This window comes from Neovison vison, chromosome 3 (assembly GCF_020171115.1).
Source record: "Neovison vison isolate M4711 chromosome 3, ASM_NN_V1, whole genome shotgun sequence".
In the NCBI taxonomy this organism is placed as follows: domain Eukaryota; kingdom Metazoa; phylum Chordata; class Mammalia; order Carnivora; family Mustelidae; genus Neogale; species Neogale vison.
Window position 1 is genome coordinate 162618218 of NC_058093.1, and position 23847 is coordinate 162642064.

General features: G+C 35.2%; 1 protein-coding gene and 1 pseudogene across 1 annotated transcript in view; both read left to right on the forward strand.

The window, feature by feature from the left end:
* CCDC178 (coiled-coil domain containing 178) overlaps positions 1-23847 on the forward strand; it is a 433088-nt gene that overhangs the window by 265609 nt on the left and 143632 nt on the right. Inside the window, exon 19 of the mRNA XM_044244391.1 lies at positions 7777-7926. Coding sequence (XP_044100326.1) covers positions 7777-7926 — 150 coding nt within the window. The remainder of the gene's footprint in view (positions 1-7776; positions 7927-23847) is intronic.
* On the forward strand, positions 4122-4196 carry LOC122903693 (annotated as a pseudogene).

Genomic DNA, 23847 nt, shown 5'->3' on the forward strand with positions numbered 1-23847 from the left:
TCCAGGACCCTGGAATCATGACCTGAGCCAAAGGCAGCTGCTTAACGACTGAGCCACCCAGGCACCCCTGTAAAGCATTTCCTAAAGACATCAGGTAGTTATAGGAGAAATGCTACAGTCAACATACACCCACGTTAATTATGTGGTTTTTAATATTTAACAAGCATCTATAGCTCTAGGATAGATTTTTCCTGCTGATAACATAGACAGGACTCTGTATATGAAATATATTCAGAATCTGCTTTAAAAAGATGACTCTTGGGGCACCTGGGTGGCTCCAGTTGGTTAAGCAACTGCCTTTGGCTCAGGTCATGATCCTGGAGTCCTGGGATCCAGTCTTGCACTGGGCTGCCTGCTCAGCGGGGCGTCTGCTTCTCCCTCTGACTCTCTCCCCTCTCGTGCTCTCTCTCTCACTCATTCTCTCTCAAATGAATAAATAAAATCTTTTAAAAAATGACTCTTCCTTGGAACTTTGCTTATCACTTTCACTGGAACTGATCTCTCATGGAACTACTATCATTTGGATATGTCTTATCCTTTTTCATGTATGATGTATTCTGGTGTAGTTAGCTTTGTGAATGCCTCAGTTTCCTTATCTGATTGCAAGCTTCCTCAGCCCTGAAATTGTGTATTTTTTCATACTGGTGTCAATAATTCCTGGCCAAATATCTACAATGAACAGCATCTAAAAATAATAAGGAACAAGCAGGGTTAATACAGAGTATTAATACTCAATGGGTACTCAGTGGATACTTCTGAATTCTTTAAGAGGCAATGTCATAGTCTCCGTTGGTGAACTTTATGAGTGAATTGACAGCATCTATATTTGTAACCCCATCAGGGAGCTAAGATAAAGAGTCCTGATTGTTTATCATATATGTATGTAGTCATGTATGGGGGTGCTGGAGTGGAGTATCTACCAGTAACCTGGCAGGGACAGGTGCTATTTGACCTCTCAGAGTGTCCTCAAGAGTGCTTTGTGTATACCAGTTGCTCAGTAAGCATTTTGAATAAATTACTGGATAGAGAGCATTCTGTCAAACATGGTAATATATAGAATCTGAGGCACGTAACAACCTTGATGCGGAGGACTGATTTGTTCATTTAAAAATCAAGAATGTTCAAGACTAATTATCAGAGAACTCATGTTGGACAAGAGACTGGTTTCCATGGCAGCACAGACAAGGAAGTGGGTCCTGGGAGAGTTAGAACAGTTATTTGCTCCTTTGAGGCTTCAGGGTATCGACACATATCATTCTTACAGACTTGCTTCTTGGAAACACTGGGGAGGACTCTTGTTTTCTGTAGTAATTGGTGTATAGATTTTAAGAGAACAGCAATACAGTAATGCCTCTCTGCACACAGTAGGTGATGCACCTATATATATGCTTTCTCCATGTCTGTTATATCATTAGAAAACTGGCATGTTTTTCAGGCATTTATGTTCACCATGCTAATTCCCATTAATCAAAGGGAATGCTTTTGAAGTGACAGTGTTCACAAAGAGACTTCAAGCCTCTAGGTCTCCTTTATTCTTAACTCTATCCCCTGCACATTCCATGAATTAGTCTCAGTACTGTTGCCTACTTGAATAATATCAAAGGGTCACTGCACGCAAAACTACCAATCCAATGTCCTAAACTGGCAGAGATGTGCCAAAGGCATATGTGGATTTTAATAGTATGATATCACTGGTTTAATGCATGAACATATGTACAAGATCATGTGCTACTGAAACACTGGTGCTTGGAATGGAGCATTATTTATGATGCTTTGCATCAGTGGGATACTAAATATATGGGTACTTTTCATTGTTTGCATAGTAATATTTTAAAGCCTAGAGATAACAGAACATTTAACACAATCCATGAAAGCCTAATTCACAAGTCATAGGTAACAACAATCTAATAGTCCTAAAGGGGCCATAAAAACATTCCTCTTGACTGACTCACCCAGCTTTGCTCAAATATATATTGACCCACGTAGCAGGAGAGTTTTGATCCCTGCCAAATAAAAGACTGTTCTAAGATTCAAATCTCTGATTATTTTTTCTATGAGGCCTTTTCTGACCAACTCCCCCATCTAGTGGAATCAGTTCCACCTGGTAGAATTGATTATAAGTACTTCAAAAGATACCTCTAAATAGACTTGATTACTCTTCTGCATCCTCCTACTCTAGCTTCTAATTCCTGGTGAAAAGGGTGACATTCTATTCTTATTAATCCTTGGGGTAGCCATGGAATGGGACCCAGAGAATAAACTTACTCAGGGTTTAATGAACAAATGATTGAATGAACAAAAGCTAAACATGAGGATACTCTGGAGTAAATTAATCTGTAAATACCACAATACAATTTTTGTTTTCTGGTGCTGCTGGCAGGAAGTCAATCTTTTCCAACCACGGGACTCCAGTGAGTGCGGTGCAATCTATGTAAGAACATGGACAGATGTGTCACTAACAGCCAGCAAAGCCCCGGCAGGATGTGGAAATAGCAAGGAGCTTCTACAGTAAACTACTAATAACCAAGAATCAGGAGATGACATACCATCAGGAAAGATCACCTGAGGCAGCCACACATAATCATATCAGGATGGGACACTTAGAATTAGAACTGGGTCAAAGATGACAACTTTTTTACAATATGTAATTATAGTCCCCCTGCCTGGAAAACTGGATCCAAAAGCCTGTATTAATAATGACTGAGGGTGCAGCTGATACATTACCATAAATTTAGGTATGGACACTAGGACTATTTGAATAACAAAGTATTTGTAAATAGCTATGTAGGTCTTCTACATATACATGCACAGTGCAAATACTTTAATCATAAGCATCTCTCCAGAATATTTAGATCAAGTTTCTGTCTTGTAATCTCCTTTGCCATTAATCCACATTAAAATTTTTAAAAATGTTCAAATATGTTTAGACTTTCTCCAGGGTAAGTGTATCTGGCTGGACCTCCATTAGAGCCAATGGGTAGCATTGTTGCATCAACCGTAGTCCAGAATTGTGCGTCCTCAGCTGTAAAAGTCTAATCATTTGGGCACTTGGTCTTGCAGTGAATGCATCAGTCCTAATCAAATCATGGACTATGGAATTGTGTAGGTAAAACAAGCAAACAAACAAAAAACGAAGAGACTGGTTATATATAACCAACATACCCATACTGACTTATAATAAAAAGTGGCTTTTAAGGGGACCAAGTTCCAGTTTCCTTCAGCAGCTCATTTTATCTATGTCAACAAGCTGAGTTAGCCAGATTATAAAAAGAGAGTTGCTTGGTGGAAGTAGGTTCAGAACAAGGTAATTCTGTTATTTGGTTGTTTAATATCATTGGGTTTTATAAAGACAATGCTGCATAGTGTTGAGTGGTGGCTCAAGTTTACAAAGGAAATATATTGGATGGTGAAGAGTATGGGATCTAGGGCCAGTCTGCCTGGATGAACAGCTCAAGTCTCCATTTAGTATGTGTGTAATCTTACACAAGAGGTCTGGGTGTTTCAGTCACCATGGTTGCATAATAGATACCTCCAAACTTTAAGGCTCATGGTTCTATGTGTCAGAAATTTGGGCAGGACACAGCAGAGCCTGCTTGTCTCTTATCTCACACTTTCTGAACCATCAGCTGGGTGACTCAGAAACTAGGGATTGGAATCGTCTTCAAATGACTCATTTATTTATGAGTGATGCTGACTGTTATTTGCTACCTGAGGTAGGATTGTTTGCTGGAACACTTACACATAACTTCTCCATGAGGTCTGGATTCCTTGTAATATGGTACCTGGTTCTAAGGATGAATGTCCCCAAAGAGAGGGCCAGGCAGATGTTGACTGGTTTGTTTGTCTTTAAATAAACTGGTTTCTGGGGCACCTAGGTGGCTCAGTGGGTTAAGCCTCTGCCTTCAGCTCAGATCATGATCTCAGGGTCCTGGGATCGAGCCCCACATCAGGCTCTCTGCTCAGTGGGTAACCTGCTTCCCAGTCTTCCTCAGTCTACCTCTCTGCCTACTTGTGATATCTCTCTGTCAAATAAATAAATAAGATCTGTAAAACAAACAAACAAACTGGCTTCTTTTTTAAAATCAGATTTTTAAATAAACTAGCCTGGAAAGTTACATAGTATCGCTTCTCGGCCTTTTGGCTAAGATCAAGTGTAGTATCCTTTCCATCATACTCTTTTGGCTGGTGAAACCACAAGTCTACTCAGGTACAAGGGGAAGAGAAAAACATTATTCTTCTTGATAGGAAGTAACAAGATCTGGAACAACATGTGAAAGTACTTCTGTTGTCTTTTTTGGAAAATACAGTTTGCCTTACCTGACTTTTCTTGCCTTCATTTCTCTGTAAAATGAGGATAATAATGTAACTGAGATGATTGCTTTTGTCTTAATTCTTTCCATTGTGTGTAGAATTCGTAAGTCCACATTCAACTTCAGCCCTATTTCTAAGTTCTTATTTCTGTGTCACAGGGCAAAACATAAATAGATGAGCTACTGTTTTGTAGAAAAAGAACCCAGTCCTCTAATTATATAATTCCCTATTCTTTATTTGCCCCATATGAGAGGGAAAGAGAAGGGAAAGACTGAGAAAAATAAACTGAAAATGGAGGAAAAGTCCAAGATGAAATACATGGTTTAAAAAATAAAAGGTCAAGTAAAGAAGAAAATGGAGAACCTACCATTTGTATATCTTGGGGTCTCAATCTGCCTTCAATTTTCAGCATTTTTGGTGACAGAAGGAGAAGCCAGTTCTTTCTTTAGGTATGGTTTCTCAGTATTTGGGGTATCATGGGCTAATTAGGTAACCCCAGAAAAATGTTATGTTTCAAGGGGTTCCATACCTTGTGAAAGTCAATGACACACCTAGAGAAAAAAACTCTTGCTAAGGCTGGACATGTGCTATATCCTTAGAATGATGTTCAGTGCAAAAATATACTGTGTAAGTGCTCTTTATATACTTCTTTCAAATCTTTACTTCTCAAGTAGTATAATATCAAGTAATATATATTCAACATTCTAATTATATATTTGTGTGATTTTTTAAAAATATTTTATTTATTTGACAGACAGAGATCATAAGTAGGTGGAGAGGCAGGCAGAGAGAGAGAGAGAGAGAGAGGAGGAAGCAGGCTCTCTGCTGAGAAGAGAGCCCCATGTGAGGCTCCATCCCAGAACCCTGGAATCATGACCTGAGCAGAAGGCAGAGGCTTTTACCCACTGAATCACCCAGGTGCCCCTCTGTGATTTACAATACAAGTCTTTACCACAAGACTATGAATTTCGAAGATTCACCATTATATTCTAGAGCTTGGCATATAGTAGTTATTAAATTCAAAGTTTTGAATAAGTAATTAATGAAAATGAATGAATGAGTGAATGAAATAACACTGTAAACTCAAAACACAATTACTTTAACATAGAGATATAGCAACCAAATTTTTCTTTAATGGTTTTAGGAACAAAATTTTTTTCAAGTTTACATTTAGCCAAGACCTTAAGAAAAAGATTTTACTGATAAGATTCAGCTGGATTTGAATTTAAAAGCATGTAGAAGTCCTCTTATTCTCTTGTTAGTTTCTGCTTTCTTCTTGTCTTTGATTATATTTCTGACCCCAACTTTTGTGCCCTTGTTAAATATCTCCTACTGTTAATCTTTTATAAGCTCTTCAACTCTGGTAGTGGTAATATTATTTCCCCTGGACATATTTCCACCAGTATCATTCCCTCTTTGTTTCACTCACATGTAATAATACTATTATTAAAATTAAGTCAAAGTTGTAAAGTTAAGCATACAAATTTTTTTTCAAAGAGTGTCAGTAGAATACCATTATTTAAAATTTTTATAAACCTGAAACTTCATTGGACATCTGAAGGTTACTGACTTTCAGGAATAGGTAGTAAATTGGCAAATCCTTCTATAAATTCATTATTGAGAAATGACAATGTAAAATATCATGACTGATGTAACAATGTTTTGAAGATTCATTGACAACTGCACAATTTGATTTCTTGGTATCTAATTATGGCATACAAAGCAGTAAGAATTGGTGTAATACAGAAAATGAAGGTATATGTATTTGCAAAGCTGCATTTTACACAGTGAGCAAACCATAAAGTACCAAATACATCCTCACTAAAGTTCCATGAAAGAGGTTTAATGCAAATCCCACAACTTTCCTACCACTTCTCTCAAATGCAATGTTTACAGTAGCCACCTAGGGCTTGAAAGAAATCTAGTAGAATACCTTAGGTATCAGGGCTGTGCTTATGTTAAATCAAACAAACAAAAATAACTCAAAATGATTCCTCCTCCTACCTTCAGTAGAACATTTATCAAAGATCCAACTGAATCACTTGAGAGTTAGATTTTAGTAAGTGTTAAGATAGCAAAAAGAACTGCAACCCTTTTCTTCAGAAGTAGCTCCATCAAAGCAAAATACTCATAGATATTTGGTCCCCCTACCAAAAGATAATTCTATGTGATTTTAGGTAAGTTTATTAGATAAAAATTTCTAAAGTTTGAAATTACTGTGCCAGAATTATGACAAGAACATTTAAAATGGGTTCTCAGTTCGTCATTTTGACTTTTTGAAGAACAGCTATGACATAGTATTCATCATTAGGAATCAATATGGATACCAGGCTTTTATGAGAAATATGTTTGTTGACCTTAATAAATCTTCAAGTGTGTAAATACAGAAATATTTGTATAGGCAGTTTTCTGCTGAATTACATTTCATCTATGCACATTCTCATACTGCAATATATTTTTAAGCAATTTATTCTAAAGGTTTGATATGGCAGTTTTCACAAAGAATTATTTTTAATTGCTTCACAATGGTTATTTTTATATCTAGTTATTTAATCACCATTATCATCATTATGATTAATCCACCTTTATGTGTTTTGCAAACTTTTTGCTACTATGAATAAAGTTTTAGTGAATAACACCTTTTGCTTAGAATAAATTTTCCATAAAATGAACTATTAGATTAACAGGTTTGAAAACATTTAAGGCTGTTGATAAATTCTGTATTTTTTGAAGCACCAGTGAAAACTATATGTGATACAAAGGTTAAAAAGAATCAGCAACTGGACTGAATTCACACATCTAGTTCAAAATTATAGGTAGCTAATTTGCCAATTGGTAATACTACAAAAGTTATATTCTAAGGGACTCGTATTAGATTTAATAAATTTGTTTAGTCATGAGGGGGTGTTATAAAGTTTTCAACTGCTCACAGATTTAACTTTTAATATAGCTAATGTATAGTAGGATCAAATAATCGCTCTCTCATTGTACTTGTAAATGTTGTATTCCTTGTCTTTTATCCTTTAATTCTCTATGATTTCAGTGAGTGCCACCACCTTGAACCTCTTGGAGATAGAATTCTAAGCTTCTAAGTGTCTTCTACCTATTTGAGCATTGGAGTTTGGGGAAAGGAATAGGGGTTGTAAACTGGAAGAAGTCTCATAGGAAGCTGAGTAGAGCATCTCAGGACTGAGTACTTCCCAAGGCATTGTGGAGGGAAGTCTGGGAAAGAGGGAGAACAAAAGTCAGAGATACTCTGACAAATCAGTGTTCAAAAAAGAAAGAAAAGAAATAGGTGCATCAAGAAAGAAAATTATTAAACCCAAGAAGGATATTGGTATCGGGGAAGTACCTTTTTGACTTTATTTTTCTATAATATGTAATATAATATTTGTAGATAATTCAAATGATGTTGAAAAAATTCAAGGAAATTAAAATGGTTTTAAATATATATTCATCTTCTAGAAAATACAAGATGATTCTCTAGAAGAAAATCTACGTTTAGCTCAAGAATATCAAAAATTACAGACTACTTTCTTAACAGAAAAGGACAATTATTTCAATCTATATGATAGACAGTTATCACTTGATGCTTCAATTCGAGATAAGAAACAGGTAAGTTTTCTTAAATTTTTTAAATAATGATTCATTTGACATATGTACTACAGAAATTAACATGTGTCCAGTCATGGGCTCTTCAATCTGATGGTGGTTCTTTATATGCCACCAAATGTCATGTTTTCTTCTTGTACAATTTTGTTGTATGTTTTTATCAACTTTGAAACTCAATTTTGAATAGATATGTGAGAAATGAAGAAACTTAGTGTCTAAGCCACAATTTTATACTCATTTGCTTTTTTATGATCTGGAATACCAAATTTTTGGAGTTTATAGATTTTAGATATATTATCATAGACTTCAAATTTCATTTTTCTCTACAGTTAAAACTATCTGTAGATAGAATATGCCTCAAAATCTTCTGCATGTTGTAGGGCCTCCAAATGTTGGTTTCTGTTTTCTTAACAAATATATGAGTCTTAATTAGAACCTTGAAGAATAGTTGACCCTTTGTAGTTACAGGAAATCAGAAGAAATTCTCATATATTTTATAAAATCTTCTGTAAAATCCACTTCCTCTGTATTCTTCCCCAGATACACATTGACATGAAAAATCATTTCCCTTTGAATTTTTGTTTCTTCACAGAATCTAAATTTCAAAATATAGAGGCATGATTATTTTTTAACAATCCACCTAGTCCTAAGAAACAGTAGACTGTTAATGAACCCTTTCTCCTACTGTTGTCACCCATTCTAATCTACTATAAATAAGTAGTAGTTGAATATTCCAGTACTGTACTTACCCCTCCTTATTGTGGAATATTGGGAAGACAGAAGGCTAGGATTTGAGCGCAGTCTCTACCACTTACTAGCTCGGTGATCTTGGCAAATTATTTATCCTTTCTGATCTCAGTTTTCTCATCTGTAAAATAAGACTGACCTCAGAGGAAACCTGATAAGGAATAATAGGAGACATCCATAGTTATTTTGGAAAATAAAAGGATACTATGCAACTGTAACTATTACATTCATCTGGTGTGCTGCTTATAAACTCCCTTATGTTTCCCATCCATCTACTCTGGTGGGAGTTAAAGTTTCTGAATACATTGAAAGAAAGAGTGTGTATTTTTCTCTTAAAAATTAGTAGCAAGATCGGGGTAGATTAAGAAATTAATGTGTTTGTGAAAGAATTGATAAAAAAAACTATACACCCAAATCTTAGTGTCCTCAGACCATGTGCAGGATTCAAAGAAAGGACATCAATGGAACATTTGTCCAATCATTTCATGCATTTGACATTATTATTGAAGTTAAACATGTTCTATTTGTTCCTGATAATTGAGGAGGAGAAAATAATCGATGGCTATACTAACCAGGAGGGAAACAAAAATAAATTTTATGGGTACTTGTTATCAGTTTATATAGAATCCTTTGGTGGCAAATGAGAAATAGATACCTGCATAAATGTGAAGAAATCATGCCTTTCAGAGAGATCCGTCACTCTGTATTTCCATAGTAAGAATAAAATTGTCTTGATGTTGGAATTAAAGCAATCTGTGATTCAAGATTCAAGGAGTGAGACCCTGGTATGTGAGGTATGCTAGGAGACTGAGTTTATATTTGTGATGATCTCTCAAACGAACCACTTTTAACACACCTGTTTCAGGGAAACTTTCCAAGATTTATTTGTACTTCCAGTCATTTTTCATTTCCATCCTTCAGCGATGGAGGTCATTAAGTGCAGGCTGCCCTTGTCAGTGTCATGTAGGATCAATTTGCTGCAATGGACAGAGAGGCCTTATTGATGCTGTTAAATCTGTCAGTGAGAAATCGTATGTCATTAGCGTCTAAGGCACTGCTTACAGGATGGAATTTGGCCATCAAAACAGAATAAAACCCTTTAATATTTTAGTCCATTTCTTTGATATTGCAGCATTTCCCATATTACATATATGTATGTTTTAGTCCTTTGACCAGTTTAGTTTTGGGTATACAAAAGCACTATTCGACCTCTGATTCCCTTACTTAATTTCCTTATATAAAGCGGATCTCACATTAAGGAATTTTGTGTATTATTTTCCTGTTCTATAATAACTTCATTGCTTCTGAGCATAGATTCCTTTTGGCATGGTAAATAATTCCATTTTGATTTTAGTGTTTCTTACGGAGTATTATTCTCTCTATGCAAATAATACATTTCCATACTTCTTTGTATTTTTAGGCCAAGAGTAGTTAAAAAAAAATGCTTAATGGAGGAATAAAACAAATTAAGTACAAAAAATAATGTCCCTTTCCTTAACACAATTTTATATACAGATGGTTCAAATATCAGCATTGTATAGTATTTTAAAAAATTTTTTAAAAAGAATCATATAGTATTACTCTTGGTGATAAAATTATATCTCCTTCCCTTGCACATGTTTCTTGATACTTTCCTGTGCTTTAAATTTTTGCAGTGATGAATATTTTCCCCTTCAAAAATCAGAAACAAACAAAAATGACTGTTCAAAATTCCTGTCTTCCCTGTTCATGGGTAATGATGGAATAGAATCCAATCTAAGACTTTTCAGATCTCAAAATTTAAAATAACACTAAAGGGGAATAAAAGAAAAATATCTGAAAAACAGGTCGTACTTCTATGTAAAAATAGATATTTTCATTGAAAGATTTAAAAAAAGATTTTCATTTTTTAGAAGTCCATGAATATATTGATAAAATCATGTGTTTGTTTTAATTGCTATCTCAAATTCTTCAAGTCTGCAAAGAAAGGTAAGCTGAGCAAGCATGCAAATGTTGATGTATCTGTTGGCTGAAAACAAGATCCCTTTTGAAACTGGTTAAAGTATATTTTTAATTCTATTTTAAACCACTTTTGAAGCTTAACTTTTATCTACTCCAGTTCTTGGTAGTTTCAGAGTGAGGGAATACAAATTATTATAGAATCAGCCATCACTTAACAACCACTTATATGGACCTGGTATCTGTGCCAAGCCATTTGTAAATACTATCTTTGTAACGTCCATTAATAATCCTCTAAAATTTGTTATTTATATTATTATTATTACAATCATCTCCAGTTTAAGATACGGAACTGAGATTGAGTGTGTCACAAGGTCATGCAAGTAGAGGGAACTAAGATAGGAACCAAATACAGGATTTTTAAAAAATCCAACTCATTTCATACCCATGACACTGCCCTTCTACTGTAGCATTATTAAACAATTCTATACTGTCTCACCAGGCTTTATAAAGCATGTAAAATGCAATCATGCATTATGTCGCTAGTGTCCAACTGAAACAGATTATTTGACTCACTAATTATTTTTATAATTTTATCTCATTGAAGCCAGTTTTTCAATAATGATTTTCTTGTGGGGAAAGGACTACCATCTATTTAATTAGAAATTATTTAAATTTCATAGGGATTATGGATAAGTTTTGCAGTTCTAAAATTGTAAAATTTTTGAACTGGAGACACCTTTAGAAATTTTACCCATCTCTTTAAAATTAAAAATTATTTCACACACACATACACACAAACTCACACACAAAATAAAAAGTAAAATAAAAGATTATTTCACAACTGAGGAACCTTAGGGCCAGAGTGGCCCAGTGATCTACTACATACACAGTTAATTAGAAAAAAAGTTGGCCTAGGACAGTTGTCTTTAACCCACTGAGCCACCCAGTGCCCCCTATAGGCCTAGGACAGTTGTCTTAACTTACGTTCAAATATTCTCTCCAACCATCTGTAAAATGAGCATGTGCTGTAATATTTTTTGAAGGCTTGAGTGAACCAGTAGTTGAAAAGTAGTAAGAGTAACCCGCAATGGATATGCTCAGATTGGAGAATCTTCTTTAAGCAACCTGGGCTTATTAAAGAATCATGTAGGGACATAAATCAGAGACTACATTGGAGCCCTAGGGGATACTTCTGGGTCTCACAGAATTCAAACAGTATTCATTCCTTCATTCAAATAAATTATTAATCATCCAGTGCACTGACGTCCATTGTTTTGATACAATTAAAGGGACAGGAATACGCCACTTCAACTCACCTTCCATGCCGAATACTGTGATTCCCAGAAATCAAGGGATTTTTTTTTTTTCCTAGACTAGAGCATAGAAACAGAGTTCAACAATATCCTTTTACCCCACCAATGGAAGAATAATGGACTTTTGCTGTCTAATCTGCATTACCTAGGTTTCATTAGACAAAGTTTGCATTTTAAATTCTCAAAAATGTTGTATCATCCATAGACTTCATTAGCATGTTTTCTCTTCCCCTTTTCCGTTTCTCCTGGAATACTCCCTTTACAATGATTTGATGAAGAGTCAAAGTCAATTCTAGCAATAAATAAAATTATTTTCCTAAAGAAATGTGAAAGTGGTTTAGGTTCTCTTTTTCATGAGTACTTTATATTGCTTGTTATCTTGCATATATTAAAATTGGGCTTCAAGTAGTGATTTTTGAGTGCTTATTTCTGTCTAGTTGGAAATTCATTTCCAAAATCGTAACTATTAATTAGTTTTACCACATGCACACCCCCCCCACACTTGTTCAAAAGGAGTTGCTGCACTTTATAGACTGATAAGCTTGCATTAAATTTCTACTGGCCCTTTTCCCTGAAGAACTCTCAAGAGACCTCTGAAGAGCTTTTGTGATCCTAGACAAGAATAGACAGCTGGTCATCTATTGTTCTGTCCCTTCTGCTGTCCAAACTCTGTGAGAAAAGCACCAAAACTTATGTGTTTATTTTTGACTAATACTTTTAGAAAGGTCAGCTTGGTTTAAATCAAACCAGCTCTTCAGTCTAGTACCAGTTTTAAGGGAATTGTAGATTTATGTATTTTTAAGCAATTTTAAGAAGGTGATCTAGTGGAGATGTACAGCAATAGGCAGCTTTTTAATGTTAGAGAAAGCCTGATATATCAAAGACACTCATAGTAAATTTTCATATGTACAGTCGACCATTGAACAACACTGCTTTGAACTGCATTGGACCACATGTATATATACACATACATACATACACACCCCCCATATACACATACATATATATAAATTAGAAAAAAAATTTTTTGAGATTTGTGACAATTTGAAAAAACTCACAGGTGAACCATGTAGCCTAAAAATATCACAAAAATTAAGGAAAGCTAGGTAAGTCATGAATCCATAAAATATACGTACATACTAGTCTATTTCATCATTTACTCCCATAAAATATACACAAATCTTTTAATTTTTTTTCAAATCTATTTTAAAAAGTTAAAATTTACCAAAACTTATTTACACAAACTTAAAGACCATGTATAGCACCATTTGCAGCTATATTTAAATTAGATAAATATAAACAAGCAAAAAGATGAAATATTACATCATAACATCATAAAATTAACTGAGTATGTATTGCACTACTGTAATAATTTCCTAGGCACCTCCTATTGCTATTGTGGTGAGCTCAAGTGTTGTGAGTATCTGCTCAAAAGGCCCTGTGAAAGCTCATCATCTCTGTGTGAGCCCTTCCTCTCTCCAGTTCATTACTACACTAGTAAGAAATGATCTCAAGATATATGGATATCTGGCAATGCCTGGAGACATTTTTAGTTATCACACCTGGGGAAATGTTGGGAGGGGTGTTTCTGGTATCTAATGGATAGGGGCCAGGGATAGTGCTAAGCTGCCCCCCCCACACACACACACCAAAAAACTGTCCAGCCTAAATTATCAATAGAGCTAAGGTTAAGAAAGTCTGTGTATAAAGAGACTCAGATACAGAGATAGAGAGAGATGTATTACATATTTATCATCTATACATACATATATATGACACACTGCATACTATATCCCCTTTTTAAAAACTGAAGCTGCATTTGCATAATAAAGATTCTGAGAAATCCCATTTTAAGAAACCTATTAACTCTGTCAACCCTGCATTTCCTGTTATCCCTGGAACCCTTCCCTAGAAAACCTGTTTACAAATGACAGTATTTAGTAGATTAACTCTTGCAAAGTATTATTCTATGGAGAAATGGAGAAAATTTAGTATCATAAAATCACACATTCAGGAAATTTTGCTTACCTATAACTTTTTTTTTTTTTTTCATTTCATACTTAATTTTCTTTTTTTTTTCTTTTTTTTTTTAACTGATAAATTTTTTTTCCAATTTATTTATTTTCAGAAAAACAGTATTCATTATTTTTTCACCACACCCAGTGCTCCATGCAAGCTGTGCCCTCTATAATACCCACCACCTGGTACCCCAACCTCCCACCCCCCCCGCCACTTCAAACCCCTCACACTGTTTTTCAGAGTCCATAGTCTCTCATGGTTCATCTCCCCTTCCAATTTACCCAAAAGCACATACCCTCCCCAATGTCCATAACCTTCCCCCCTTCTCCCAACCCCCCTCCCCCCAGCAACCCACAGTTTGGGAGAAGAATCCATGAAACAAGATGGGATAGGGAGGGAGACAAACCATAAGTGACTCTTAATCTCACGAAACAAACTGTGGCTTACCTATAACTTTTAAAAAGAAGTAAATAAAGTATTTTTTATATTACCTATAATGCCCTAGGAAAAAACTGGTATATTTATATAGGTATATATATATATATGTTATGTTCGCTGGAATCCATATAGACTTAGAACTCTGACTTTTTAAAATGCTGTAGTGCAGCTGTGAAATGAAATAATAATTTTTAATCACCCAGTGACCATGTTAAAAATTATAATAAAACAAGTAAAATGTTTATAATATGCACCTCCTATAATAGGTATATTTTCTACTTAGGCATCTCTAATGCATGACTTAGAACTGCAATTGATTTGCAATTCTGTGGGAGTATCAGTATAATGATTTTTTTAGTTCTGAACTACACATATGCATCACAATGACATAAACATTTGAAAAAACAACTCTTGTAATCATCATTCCCCAAATCTACAGAACTGTATCTTATAATCACTTATTAACATGAATATTAATATAGGAAATGCATATTCATATACTAAATGTTTTCTGTAGGTCATTTGTTCTTTTTTCAGAGTTTTACTCTTATTGAAAGTGGGAAGGAATATCTATGGACAACATATTTAGTCGTGCCGAGCCTCTGAAAAAAATGGAAATATTAATGTCTCCCTAGCAGGATTATTATAAGAAGCATATCATAATAGTTAATATATATGAAGTGCTAACTATACTTTGCGAGCTTTTGTATGTAGTTTTATTTAATTTTTTCAACAATCCCATGGAACATAAATATATATTTTAAATATAAAGCCCCAGAACAGTTTTTCACAAACTGTGTATTTTGCACATAGAAGATGTGACAACTGATACTGTTATTATTCTTTAGATAAATATATAGCCCTTACTTCGTATACAAAATCTTGATGTGGCTATCCTATTATGAAAGAGCTCCTAGTCTATTATAGGTATAAAATAGTTTATGCAAACTGAGAATATAGCGTGAATTAAGGACAGAGAGGACAGAAATGCAGGGTAATAGTGACATTATGATAACCAGTTAGAACCTACGCAGGTGCTGGAAGGAATAGAGCAACAGACCAACACTTGATTGTTTAGGTAAAGCTGACAGAGGGTTACAGAATAGAAAAGCATGTATATACACACATAATTGAGAAAGTCTGAGGGATAGACTTAGCAGTAACTCATCGGTTAGTCAGAGTTTCATCCAAATCTTATACTAAAAACACCATCAGAACATATACATTTCTTAAAAGAGCCCATGCACATTAGCTATAACAACTGGAAATTTCCTAGAAGTAACCCAAAGAGGAAATATGTTATCTGAACCTTCATGAAGAAGTCTGTAAAATCACAGATGGAGAAGAGAACAACCAAAACAACACATACCATGATGACACTCGATATTTTAATTTGATGGGATCTGGCATCTTCACATTGCAATTATAAAGCAATTCCAAGCAAGCCACAATCACCTCAGTTATAACACGAGTAAGCAGTATTATATTTACATCCACACTTCCAGAGAACATATTTTGTGCATAATGAAATGTGTCTACTTATCCATACTCTTTGTACACCTATGTAAACCTGATTTTCCAACTAAAGAAGAAGTTACTCGATTTTCAGAGGTTCTTCACCAATTCACTAGGCACTAGAGTTCACCAGTTCTATTTCTTTTGTTTCCTTGAAATGGGCCTGAGTAAATTAACACTACCAAAAATATACAATTAATGTACCCGTACAATCCGGCCCCTTTCAGTTTTGTTAATAAATGACTATGGAAGAGTATTGTCAGCTAAAGGTAACTCACATAGCTTTCCGATCGAAGTAATCCTGAATATGACAGTTTCCTTTTTTAAACCTTATACTATTCCATCATAGTAAATCACCAATTTAAAAACAAAAACAAACATGTACACACAGCCAATACGCTATCCAAAAGAGGAAAGTAATAATGGAGTGAATAATACAGTTTTAAAATTCCATGGAGTTGTGTCAGATATAAAATCAGTTTCAAATTATTTCCTTGGGTACTGGTAATCAGAATTGTGTGGTCTTTCAACGAAAAAAAATCCTCATTTTAAAGAAAGATATGCAATGTACTCCTAGGTTATTGAAAAAAGTATAAAAAGCAAAGCTACTATCTGCATTGATGTACATAGAAAAAGAGCAAAAATGTTATCTGTAAAAGCAGAAAAGAATTTGGCCTGCTTGACTTTTTGTATCAAGCATGCTACAGCAATCTTTTGATTCTAATATGAAACTATAGTAAGGATCATTGCACTAATGCATGAGGATTTGTGATAATGTTGCAGAAATTTTACTGTCAAAACTGAACTGCAGTGTAATGACTTTTGTTATCATGGTTTCTAATAACTATTCAGCATGAATTGACCCTACATATGTTTTGCAGCAATAATGTGTCAGTAACTCAAAAAGCTAAAAAGGAAATAAAAAACAGTCAATACAGTTCTGTGTATGACTTCATGATAACCTTTCTCCATTCTTACTATTAATATTGTTAAAACAGTTGTAACACAGACACCATACAAACTACCGGATCACATAGAAATAAATGCTTGGACACTTTGTGACAGTCCTGGCCAAATATACCTTAAAAGTACTTTACAAGAAAACAGTTCTCCTCTGTTCACACTGAGAACCGGGTACTGATTGGTCCTTTACTACTTTGGAGTCTGTTACTCTCAGCTGTAGGGAGCCTTTGATATGTTTCTCTTCTTTTCCTTACAATGTGTTTCAGTTTCTTACCCCTTTTATGAGATTCCTCTCTCTCTCTCTCTCTCATTCTTTCTTTCTTCCTTTATCTTTGTATCTCTCCTTCCATTGGAGGATATTTTCACTTTAGCATCTCTTCGTTCCACTAAATAAGGGAAAATAAAAATAGCCTTACTGCACACCTCCTATGTGGCTGCCAGCATGCTATGCATTTACAAGTGTAAAGCATTGAACTCTGCACCTACAATAATATAGTTACAGCTAATGTTCTGATTATTATTCTATTCTTATTTAATTTACAAAAACTCTGTGGATGGGCACCTTGGTCGCTCAGTCGGTCGAGCATCTGACTTTGATTATGGCATCGGTGGTGATCTCAGAGTGCTGGGATCAAGCCTGGTGTCAGACTCCCCACTAGGCAGGGAGTCTGCTTGTCTCCCTCTCCCTCTGCCCCTCCCCCCCACTCATGTTGTAACTCTCTCTCTAAAACAAATACATAAATCTTTAAAAAAAAGAAAACTCTATGAGACAACTGTGAATATTCTAATTTTTTTCTTAGGAAACTAAGCTACTGTAACAAAATACCACAGATTGGGTGGCTTATATAGTGACCACATCTTAATTATCTTTGTAAAGAGCTTATCTCTAATTATAGTCACATTCTGAGGTTCTGAAGGTACCTACTTCAACATATGAATTTGGGAGAAGAACAATAAAACCCGTAACAGGTCTTTGTAATTTAAGTTAACACTACTTGTCAGTGGGACACAGTGCTGTGATTCAAACCCAGGTCGCTTGGGCTCAACCTTATGGACTTTCTGCTATTCCACAGTTTCTCTTATATTCTTTTTTTCTACCTGCTCAACCCAATATTCATTGTGTGTATCATTATATCTCTTTAAATGCAAAGATCTTTCGATTATAAGGACTTTGTAACGTCTGTGACATGGGTGTTTGATTCAGCAGTGCCCAGTAATGAAATACTTTTTGATGGAGAGATTTTGTTTTTTTACAGGGAATAGCAGATCATTGATGTTTCTCAGTAATGGTCAGAGATTCAAGGAGAAAAGTTCTTTTTCCAAGTAAATGGACTTCTAAATTCCTCCCTAATTGCCTTAGACAGCTGAACATGTGTATACATCAGTGCAGATGAACCTAATCACAGAGAGCGCAACAGAAATTAGGATGAAGATACAGGCCATACATGTTTAAAAACAAAGAGACAGAGCAGCAGCTACACGAGGCAGGCAGCATTTAGCAAAGAATATAGAAGGAGTGGGTCCCTGGGTGGCACAGTTGGTTAAACGTCCTACTCAAGTAGGGATCTCCGTGTTGTGGGATGGAGCCCCATGTTGGGCTCTGAACTCAGTGGGGAGTCTGCTGGAGATTCTCTGTGTCTCCCTAGCTCTCTGCCTCTCCCCCTGCCTATGCTCTCTCTCTCTCTTTCTCTCTCTCAAATAAATAAATAAATAAATCTTTTTAAAAAAAGAATATAGAAGGACGCAAAGCTTTCTGTGGGAATTTGATAACAGAGCTTGAGATTCTGGGAGCTATGGCAGCATGAGTAGGTTCAGACACACATACTTACATGTATGCATGCACCAAGGTGCCAAGAAATAATATAATAATCAATACTAAAAGGATGGGTGGCTGACAAATACACTTTAAAATAGAATTTCTCCCAAACACAAGAGAAATTTAGAAAAGAATATAAGGTACCAAGTGCTGATAAATGGAAACTCACATTCTTAAAAGAGCACTGCAATGTGACAGTAAGCAAAGGAAGGAATTATGGGAGCACTACCTCCCCAAATATCATCCTGTATTGGAAGCCTGTGGGCCAAGGTAAAGAGTACCACAGTGAGTTCCCTTTCAGCTTGAAGACCAAGCTGCTTAAAAGCAATCTCCCCTAAGTTGGATGAGATCTTTCTTACCTGGTGGTGCAAGGACTAGAGGTATTCCTCTCGGTTATCTGTGGACGGTTTATCTGAAATTGTTGTTACAACTGTGCATCAACAGCAGTGTATGTGGGAGAAAGGCCTGGGGCTGCCCCAAATAAAGACCCAACTGGCTGTGGCTCTTACCTCTAGTGATGCTGCACCAATTCTTGAATTTCAAGGATAGAGAAAATAATTCCTGAAAGGATCTGTTTAGAAGAAACATAGTGATACCAAGGGAAATTGTCACACTACCCCAGACTTAATATTCTCAATGTTTTATGACAGAAAACAGAAAAATATCTACATAAATTTACAGAACAAATTAAGGCACCCAAGAATGATGAATCTAGGCAAATTATTGTTTACGTGATGGAAACAGAAAGGTATTTTTGAATGAGCAAACAAACAACAAATACAGCAAGTTTTAAAAATCCAGATGGCCAATAAATATAGAAAAAATGTTTCTACCTCTCTAAAAAGTATATACATAGAAATTAAAGTGAGGTACATGTTTTCAACTCTGTTTTTAGAAAATCAATAAGATTGATTCCATAGTGATGGTGGGGGGTAGGACAAGAGGCATTCATAAAAGACAAGAACTCTCATTTGTTTATAACCAAATTCACCAGCCTACCTATATCTATCCCATAGTTATTGTCCTTCTTCTTAAAATTGAAGTACTTCAGCTCCTAATATAAATAAGGCCCTTCACCTGTGCTCTGAATCCATCCCCTTTCACCTCCTCATAGCCATCATCCACATAACTTTCCCATCCTTCTGTATCTTCAGATTTTTTCCTTCTCCACTGGACTATTCCCATCATCATGCAAACATGCTGTGTACTTACCACCTCAGAAGCCCTCTTTTGATTTGACATTCCCTAGAGCCCTTCATTTTTGTTAAAAATTTTGGAGTGAGTCTTCTGCATATACAGTCTTTATCTCATTACTCCTCACTCTCTTCTTCCTTGAAGTACCACTTGTCAAAGACTTCCATAATGTCAAATCCAATAGGATATATCTGGTCTCATCTCACTCAATGGCTCATAAGTATTTGTTCACTATTGACCGTTCTCCTTCTTGAAGCAGTTTTTGCCTTGGTCATGATACTTCAGTGTCATTTTTCTCCCCCCTCAATGGACAGTCTCTATCTCCTGTGTTAGCAACTCTATCTGTTCAATTTCCAAAGCCTGGGCCAATTCAGTGCTCAGTAGTAGGATTCATTCACTTTTTTATCCATGTCCTATCTTTAGGTGGATGCCTAAATAATTTTGCAAGCATAACTTTGAGGAAGAGAAGCCAAAGAGTACATACTGTATGATATTTTATTGTTGTTTATATAAATGGGCTGAATTAATCTATGCTGTTAGAAGTCAGGGGAGTTGTTATCCTCATTGGAAGTACTGACTGGAAGAGGACATAAAGGGGGTTTGGGGAACATTAGTAATGTTTTCTTTCCTCCTCTGGAAGATATGTTCACTTTGTAAGTAATTCATTGGACTATTTACTTATGATGTGCATAGTTTAATATACATGTATCATAATTAAATTAAAATGTGCAATCACCCAGGACTTACCACCATATTCAGAATAAAATCCACACTTCTTGCCGAGGCCTTCCAGACTCTATAATCCAGTCTCTTACTCCCTCGTGTCCTTTGTACACTCGTTCTACTCTCCTGTGGCCTCAGGCTATTTTTAGATCCTTGGTCACTCATTCTCAGGATAGGGTCTTTGAAATTTTCAATCTTTCCACATTTCCCCCCAAATTTCCTATAGCTTGCTCCTTCTTCCCATGTAATAATCACATTAAAAGTTCTGTCCTAAGAGCAGCCTTCTGAGAGCTCCTAATCTGAAAGTGTCTCTTGACCACCCATTCTCATGTCCCTGTATTTTATTTTCTTCATAGCACTTAACATTCTGATATTTTATTCTATGTCCATTTGTTCATGGCCATTTCTGCTGACTGACTGTAAGCTCAATAAAGGTGAGGAAGGGACTTACCCTCTTTTTCACAACCACAAGTCTAGGACCCAGAAAAGTACCTGACAAGTATTTTGTTTTTATTACTAGATGATTGTTCCTGGTGGGGTATCTAACAAAATATTTATGCATACCCACTGGGACAACTATTTCTACTTCTGGGAATTTGTGAGAAAGTAATCTGAAAAAGTCTGCAGAGATATACATATAATGATGTTGGCTATAGCACTGTTAATAAAAAGGAAAAAAGTCAGCATATTCAATATACAGTAATATGAAATTGTTTGAGTATATAATAGAATTGGTATATAGTAGGGTATTATACAGTCTTTAAAAGGAATAACATAAATAACATGGAACATATTTAATTAAAATAGCAGGTTATAACTCAACATGTACTGTATGATGCCTCTCTTGTATTCTAATACATGTTAGATTTTATTATATTTATTTCTCTTGATCTATCTGGAAAGATATAGTCCAAAAGTTAAATGAATTAAGGCTGCGGATGTTTTTCAATCATCCTCATCCTTTGTTTACTTTATTTTTGTAATGAGCATTATTTATTTCATGATATAAAAATGTAAATCTTTTTATGTTACAAAATAAAAATTAATAAGGCCCTTGAAAAAAGTGTGAAACAAACTAACTACCATGAGATTTTGAAAAATGGAGAACACTCAGAAGAAAAATCTAGAAAAATCCAGATCAGATAAAATTCCAAATAGTCTCAGCTTCTATTGTGAATTCTTTTTACTATAGTTCATTTGCTTTGCTTACTTCAATAGATAGAATTCTCATTACAAATTTGGGTTCAGTTATTGTCATAAGGGTTTATAATCTTCACAGTCCGAAGTAATTACACCCTTAATAGAAATTATTTTATCTTTATACAAGGATAATGGACCCTACATGACAATTTGGATCAATGCTGAAAGAAAGAATAGGGAAAATGCCACAGCATCCCTTAAAATATATATTTATAAATATAAAATTATTTTATTTGTCTATGGTGATACTGCACATACACTTAAGAAAAAAATAAACATTTTAATCTTTGTATAGCTAGAGACACCTGAAATGAGTACAACTTCGAGTATGATCTCTGTCTCTGATAAGACCCTGGGGAAGTCACCCAGACAGTCTGTTTCCTCCAGCTCTCTTTCTTCTTTCACTGTATAGAGGTGCTGTGAAGGTTATGTGGGAGGATGTATGTGACGCTTTATATAGGGACCCTCGCATAGTATGGTCTCCTAAATATTTGATGGCTGCTTACATATTTTAGCCCATATATGGGCTAAATAATTATCCTCATTTTATAATTCCTTGATGGGTACCATCTTCGTTTCTTTTATTGCCTGAAACACTTTTGAGGGGGATATCCTCATATTTTCTCTAAATTATTTATGTTTACTTGCTATTTAACCATGTTTTGAAAGTGTAGCTCGCATCCTCTAATTATAAAAATAATGCATACACAAGGCAGAACATTTTAAACACACAAAAATGACCACATTTTACCCTTGAATCTATTAAAAGATATGGTATTAGTGACTAAAACTGGAAACAAGTATTTTGATGGTGATTAACTACAACAAAGAAAAAGCAAAATGATTTTTTTAAGTCCTTGAATGTCTTACCCCTTCTAATTTTCCTGTAGAGTGTTGGTAGTTTTCACCGTACCATCACTATCACATTATTGATTAATATTCTAAAAAGACAGATTTCTTCCATACATCTGTGTTCTGTGTTTATATTATCCCATCCTTTCAATTTTATGCCGTACTTACACTGACGGAGTAAGTTTATAATTACCTACAGAGTTGATGAACACACTCTAAGTTATTTAATGCAGGTCATCTAATAGCAGTTGGCTAGATGGGCCCCGGAACCAGGTCCTGGGAGCTACATCCAAATATTAATGCAACTTGAAGTAGAAACTTGTATTATTTTTTTAATTTAACATTCAAGCATGTTATACGTTCACCTATCTAAAAATAATGCGATTAAAGTCATATTTTCCCATGTTTGTCAATGAAAATGTGACAAAGAGCAGATTCCAAGACCTCCTGAAAATAAGATGGAGTCTCACTATCATTTTTTCTTGTCTCTGTGGTTTGTGGTGCTATCATGGAACAAGATTAAATGGTTCTGACATGATTTGCTATTCAGAAAACCTTGGTGTTTCGTGGAATCCACACTTTTCCAGATGTTTAAAAATTGATCATTGCCTCTAGTATCTTCCCAGGTAACCAAGTCCAATTATTTAACCTTTTTAAAGATACATAAATATTTTGCTAGAATTTAGTACTCCACAATCTCCTACCTATAAGTTTCTACAGATTTTACATTTTGGCCAAGCTTATAATCATTCTGGACTATGATTACAAATTTTATACACATCCTTCTCATTGAACACTATACCAAATCCTTGTTTAAGAATCCGTTTCTTTCTTTAATAAACATTCAAATTCTTAATGCTTACAATTTTAATGTGGTCTTTTTCTTACCAATTTTTCCCTCTCTCTTCCTTCCCCTCCTTCCCATGCTCCTTTCTTCCATTACTCCTTCTTTTTCTCCTCTCCTTCTTCCTTTTTTCTTTCATAATTACTTAACACATTTTTACTACCCAAAATGAACAATGATAGTAAAAATCAACTTTCTTTTTGGTGTTAAAAAATATCCGGATTGGGTTGCTGGGGGCTGGGGAGTAGGGGTAGTGTGGTTGGGTTCTGGACATTGGGGAGGGTATGTGACATGGTGAGTGCTGTGAAATGTGTAAGCCTGACCATTCATAGACCTGTACCCCTGGGGCAAATAATATG